The sequence below is a fragment of the Leptonotus elevatus genome, chromosome 5 (assembly GCF_054856555.1).
Source record: "Leptonotus elevatus isolate MCC_2025b chromosome 5, RoL_Lele_1.0, whole genome shotgun sequence".
In the NCBI taxonomy this organism is placed as follows: domain Eukaryota; kingdom Metazoa; phylum Chordata; class Actinopteri; order Syngnathiformes; family Syngnathidae; genus Leptonotus; species Leptonotus elevatus.
The window spans coordinates 3,910,596-3,916,529 of NC_141243.1; the positions used below are offsets into that span (position 1 = coordinate 3,910,596).

A 5,934-nucleotide genomic window follows, 5' to 3' on the forward strand; every position below is an offset into this window, starting at 1 on the left:
AATTTGAGAATTTTGCTGCGGAAAATTTCTGAAAAAGTGTGAATTTGGTTAAGTGTGAACGTGTTGAACATTTTGGAGTTGGAATGATGTGAATCAGTCAAGAAATATATTTGTTAAATGTCTTGAATAATTTGGGATTTTTGTGATGGAAAATGTGAAAAATGCTGAAATCTTATGGAATATGAATCACACTCTTCAATGTTTCACAAATGAGTTGGAACCATTTGAATCATAGCGTTCATTTCAATTACAAATTGTGGTGAAATTGTGGAGTTGGAAATACTGTAGGTTTATTAAAAAAAAAAAAAGCTTTATTACAACATTAAAACAACTTAAATTTGTACCATGTATTTGGTTGACTGCATAAATTTGGCTTCACTTAAACGCAACTAGCACATTTTATACGCCATATGTCGCTCATTAATTTTGCCGTATATTATTTTGCTGTTCTTTAAATGAGCCGAGCTCGAGTGGGCTAACTCCTTATTTGTTGCCTTATGGGGAACCGGCCATTATTGCACTCAACACTTCCCCTGACCCATCAGTGCAACACCGCAGAGACCGAAAGACTTGAAAAGTAAGTCGTGCAAAAAAAAAGTATCCAGAAGAGATTTATTTTATTGCAGCCATAAAATGACAAAAATTGAGTTAGCACATATCTAGTTCTGTGGCTCATATATAAATATATTATTTGTAACATGTAATACGTAACGTAGCATTATCCCTTAAATAAATTAAAAGCAAAAAAGGAATTGACTGTACATCGGTTGGCGCCTTCCCACCAATTGGCAGGTAGTTGAAAATCAAAATGAACTCCACCACTCACAAGTAACACAAACTGACAGTTTGTGAACAGTGTCATTCTTACAAAGTCATACAAGGGACGCGAGGCGTCTGATTGGCAACAACGTTGGGTCATCCGCTATTAAACCGGCGGCAACCATGGGCAAGATGGCGGTGAAGATCCTGGAAGGGAAAAGCAGGAGATATATGATGCGATGGAGGAGATATGTGAACGCGTGACACTCACAGGCGGCGTATTCCGGATTCCGGCAGATCTGAGGAGGCGTCGCAGGGCGGCGGCGGCGGCGACGAAGATGAAGCACCGAGGAGGCAGCTGACATCCTCCTCTAAGTCCTCACTAGGGAATGAAGTGTGTAAATATATAAAGTATATGTTCGGAGGTGACTGGGTAAACAAATTCCCGTTTCATTTCATTATTATTCGAAAGTGGTGTGATATTTTCAAGCAAAAAAAAAAAGTGTTTTGGCTCCACATTAGGTTGCATTGATAAAATAAGAACATATATGGAAAGCCCTCACGAAAACCTTTCATTTGAGGTGTGACTCAATGTGGTTTGCTGCAAATTTATTTTTTGACTGGATTCTTTTTTTTTTAAGTACCTTTTGTAACAGGCCAACTCTTCCTCCAATAGGAACACTTGATCCTTGAGTTGGTTTCGCTCCTGCAGGACGTCGCCGAGCTCCTGCAGAGTGAAGTGAGGAGCTTCCGACTCCGCTTCCTCCTCCTGCAGATGAAACAACGAGCATGAAATAAAAATCATTCATATCATTATTCTTATCATTGTCACTTTTACTCTGATGTCTATCTTACCAGTAAGAATTCAGACTCGTCTGTGTCCTGCTGACTTGTGTTCACGTCTCCGCGCGCTGAGCCGCCGAGGAAGTTGGGAAGGTTCTCCAAGAGGTCAGGATCTCCTCCGCACTCGACCCATACCGAGTTGGCCTTGACGCAGCCGGACGCCTCAATGTGGGACACGGAGGAAATACGTCAAAACATGAGGGACAACCTAACCACTGCCCGAACATTAAGGTTTAGCATATCGCAACTAAGAAAAAAATATTCGATGAGAAAATCCAGAACTACTAGGAAAAAAAAGTCTGCAAGTTTTAGAAAATTAAACAACAATACTTTTGCATTGTAAAAGGTAAATGAAAAAAAAAATATGACAGAATGATAGATGAAAGAAATACATGATTTGGACATTAGCCCATCCAAAAAATAAATATTTGCTGGAAATACACAAATACTAGGGGTAAAAAAAAATTTGGGCAAAAATATGCAAATATTGGAAAAATAATAGGGAAAACACAAAAGTAAACAAACCTTAAAAATTACATTAAAATGCACTAATACTAGGAGGGAAAATACAGTTTTTATAAAAGAATACACAAACATTACACAAAAGTAGATTAGTATTAGAAAAATTCAAAATATTCGTTAAAAATACAACAAAAAGACCTGAAAAATATACAAATTAAAAACGATGAGTAAAAAACTATTAGACACTAAATATTTGACAAAAATATCAATTTATTAAAAAAATAAAAATAAAATCACAAACAAATGAAAACACAAAAATGATAGAGTAAGAGATACAGAAAATATTAAATGAAAAATACAAAAGAAAATTGACCCAAAAATACAAAAATATTCATAACTCATTCACTGCCATTGACGGCTATCGACGTCAAAAATTCATTTGAACTATTTCTATTAGTTTAACATTTTTTTCCCACTTTTATTAACAACAGTATGAAAACCTAGAAGAAAATTATTGTACATTTAGAACAGATATAAAATTTGTGATTAATCGTGAGTTTACTATTGAAGTCATGCGATTAACAAGTACAAATTTTAATTGCCTGACGCCACTACTTTTTTTTATAATTTAATCGCCTGACACCCCTAATTTTTAATAATCTTTTCTTTAAAAAAAATATATATATTTTTTAAAAGTCTAGGTTTTCATACTCTTGTTAACAAAAGTGGATTTTTTTTTTAAACTAATAGAAATAGTTCAAATTAATTTTTGACGTTTATAGCCGTCAATGGCAGTGAATGAGATTACATACTCTTATTCTAGCTAAAATAGTGCTGAGTTGGAGTTGATTTGATTTGTCACGCTGTGATTGGTTAAATGCTGGTCACATGAAATCTTGTTACCCTGCTGAAATCGAGTTGGCCAAACTCTATATGTACGGCTCTGTCAAAATTGGAACTACACCGTGATTACAAAATTAGAGTTAACCTGATTTTGTCCTCAGTGGTTCCATTTTAAATAGAATGTTATCAAGGTTTTCCAGGAAACCGCTTCATCTCACCTGGGTAGACGTCCTGGACCCGGACGTGGCAGGGAAGCTCTCCTCCTCTATTTTGGCCACCTCCCTCTCCAGTTCCCACGCCTGCCGCTCCTCCCTCAACCGCCTCAACTCGTGCCGCAGGGCGTCCATTTCGTGCTGACGGGCCTGCGCCGCCGCCTCCAGCTCGGCCCTCCGCCGCATGGCCGCCTTGCCGTGCGCCTCCATCTTGCCAAGCCTGTGACGGAGATCCTGATTGATCCGGATCAGACGGCGTTGCTGCATCTGGAGCTGAACAAACAACACATTGTCACATGGAGACTGTGGGTGTGAATGAATGTCCACTTCAGTCCAAAATGGCTGACTTCCTGTGTCGTTTTTCACGCATGCGTTCTTGAGACTTCTTTCGCGGGCCTGCAAAGACACTCACCGCCTCCACGTCATTGTTTTTTAGCTCCAGCTGGTGGTCTTTGGCCTGGATTTTGTCCCTCTGCTTCTCCACCAACTTGTTGAGCCTGGTCATCACTTCCTTTTCCTTCGCCATCGTCCCTGTGAGGACACAGTTTATGTGCTCATAGGACAAGAGGAAATAACAGCGCACACGAGCGTCTTCAAAAATATCCCGTGCTCGTTCGCCGGCGCCACATTTGGACGCTTCTGTTTTGGCGACATGTAAACACTAAATGTTCATTCCCGTGTATGAAATCGAGGAAAAGTAGGTTCCCCAACTGATACCGTTGTCTGCAACCCACCCTCGTCTTGCTGGTACGCGTCTCGGTCCTCGACAGGAACGTGGCTGAGAGCTCGGCTGGTCAGCAACTTTTTGTTCTCCGCCTGCAACTGAGCCAGCTGCGAGAGGAGATCCTCAACCTCGGCCCTCCACACGTCCTCCACCTGCTCCAACTCCTGACAAAAACAAAACAAAATAAAAAACTGTGTGTCAGTCAAAAATGCTGTGTATGTACAATCAACAATTTTTCGTCCATATCACATTCTGGTTGAAACCCATCGGTTTCACAGCTCGTTACTTTTCCCAACCACCGTGAATGAAATTACAAAAAAAGTTGTAGTTTGGATAGTCCAGGGGTGCTCAAGTTTGGTCCTCGAGAGCCCCTTATCCAGCCTGTTTTCCACGTTTCTCTCCACTTCACACACCTGATTCATGACCAGGATCGTTATCAGGCTTCTGCCAAGCTTGCTGATGAGCTGATCATTAGATTCAGCTGTGCTGCAGGAGGGAAACATGGAGAACAGGCTTGATAGGGGCTCTCGAGGACCGAACTTGAGCACCCCTGGGGCTGTCCAGTGCCATTTTTGTGATTCTCAGTTGAAGCAAAATGGAAGTTATTAAGAGAAAAACTTTTTTTTGTGCATACGTTTTTTTTTTTGTACCAATTTATCTAAATGAATTTTGGTTTTACTCCAAAAGTCACAACAAACATATTTCAGTTTCTATTTTTTAATTATTTGTTTAACTTTTACTCAAGGACTTGAATTAATCCTAGTACTTTTACACAATTATCTTGCCTTGTGAGTAAAGTGTGAGATGTGACGCGAGTACAGCTGACCCCCGCTATTCGCGAGTGACCGTTGGCCTGCAAATCCGCATATAATTGCCACTCATATTGGGCAATAAGGGGGAATTAATCCCCAATAATTCTTTTTTTAAATAATTTATCTGATAAACATTCAATTTACATTTATTTTATTAAAAATGGCAGGGTTGGGGGAGTATAAAAAACAAACAAACATAAATCTGCAGATCCGCGGGTGTCGAACCGGAAGTATGCGGGGGTCAAATAAAACCAGAGCGCTGACCTGATGGTGCTTCCTCTCCTGCGCCGTCCTGTCGCTGCGCTCCTGCCGCAGTCGCAGCAGTTCCCGCCGCAGCTCGTCGGCCTCCTGCCCGCCGTCGACGGCGTCTCCGCGGCGACTCACCAGCGTCTCCAGGTGCTCCAGGACTCGGACCACCTTGGGGACCACCCCGACCAGAGCCTCGCAGCCGAAGCGCTCGATCGTCCGCTCGAACTCTTGCGCCAGGGCCGCGGCGATGTCGTACACGTCCAACACGGTCAGCTCGGACCAGGGCTTCTCCAGAGCAGACATGACACGTGTATTGCGATTAAAAACGAAAGCCAGGACTCTTCGTCTTCCGCCACGGAACGATCGTATCACATTTGGAAGTGGAAACGAAGAGTTAAAGAAGAGTGAGGAGGGCTCGACGACTACTTTGTTGAGTCGAGTTTGTTGACAGGTTCAACTTCAATTTTAGACGACGCGTTCATGGACCTCTACAAAAGTCGTACTTATTAATAGGCAACGAAACCGCCACCAGATTAATTTAAACGATAGTTAAGATCACAAGACCACAGTAGAAAGTTAAGAATATAAAACATGTGTTGTCTTGCGAACACAGTTTTCAAGGGAATTATCTAAAACGGAACTAGAGTACGGATGTTTACAACAGTTTCTGAATGCAGCAGTCTCGACTTCCATGCGGCCTTCAGAGCCCTACTGCGCATGTCAGAATCCGATTTCAAAAGCCTAGTACAGTAAAAGGGCTTACAAAAATCTGTTTTTAGCGTACGTATATCAATAATATTGTTTCTAGACAATATTTTTACACAGCTGACTATTTAACAGCAAGCACAAAAATAAGCCCATGATTTAGTACTTTTAAAAATAACTACATTGCGCTCTACTGGAGCAACTTTTAGTACAAAAATAAATCACCTTTTAAAACACCTTGTCGGCAGTGAAATGGAAAATCAGCTAAAAATAAATGTATGGTAATTACAAAAATATTGCATTAGTATTAAACAGAGGGACAGCA

General features: G+C 41.0%; 1 protein-coding gene across 2 annotated transcripts; it reads right to left on the reverse strand.

The window, feature by feature from the left end:
- Window positions 1–600: 600 nt before the first annotated feature.
- On the reverse strand, window positions 601–5,685 carry LOC147173395 (RILP-like protein 1). 2 transcript variants are annotated; one of them, XM_086075169.1, is made up of 8 exons: window positions 4,920–5,685; window positions 3,854–4,007; window positions 3,532–3,650; window positions 3,126–3,392; window positions 1,615–1,764; window positions 1,404–1,528; window positions 1,031–1,141; window positions 601–966 (listed from the first exon to the last, which is right to left on the reverse strand). In XM_086075169.1, the coding sequence occupies exons 1-8, from the start codon at window positions 5,205–5,207 to the stop codon at window positions 873–875; spliced, it is 1,308 nt and encodes a 435-aa protein (XP_085931295.1). In that variant the 5' UTR covers window positions 5,208–5,685; the 3' UTR covers window positions 601–872. The 2 variants fall into 2 exon arrangements, with proteins under 2 accessions (XP_085931295.1, XP_085931296.1); XM_086075170.1 differs by lacking the exon at window positions 1,031–1,141.
- Between the last annotated feature and the right edge of the window lie 249 nt (window positions 5,686–5,934).

Excerpts from the sequence above, each read along its gene's own strand:
- LOC147173395 (XM_086075169.1), bottom strand. The coding sequence starts at position 5,207 with ATGTCTGCTCTGGAGAAGCCCTGGTCCGAGCTGACCGTGTTGGACGTG. Across the intron at positions 1,765-3,125 it reads GGTCCAGGACGTCTACCCAG|GCGTCCGGCTGCGTCAAGGC; the intron begins GTGAGATGAAGC and ends TCCCACATTGAG. Across the intron at positions 1,142-1,403 it reads GAGTTGGCCTGTTACAAAAG|TGAGGACTTAGAGGAGGATG; the intron begins GTACTTAAAAAA and ends TTCATTCCCTAG.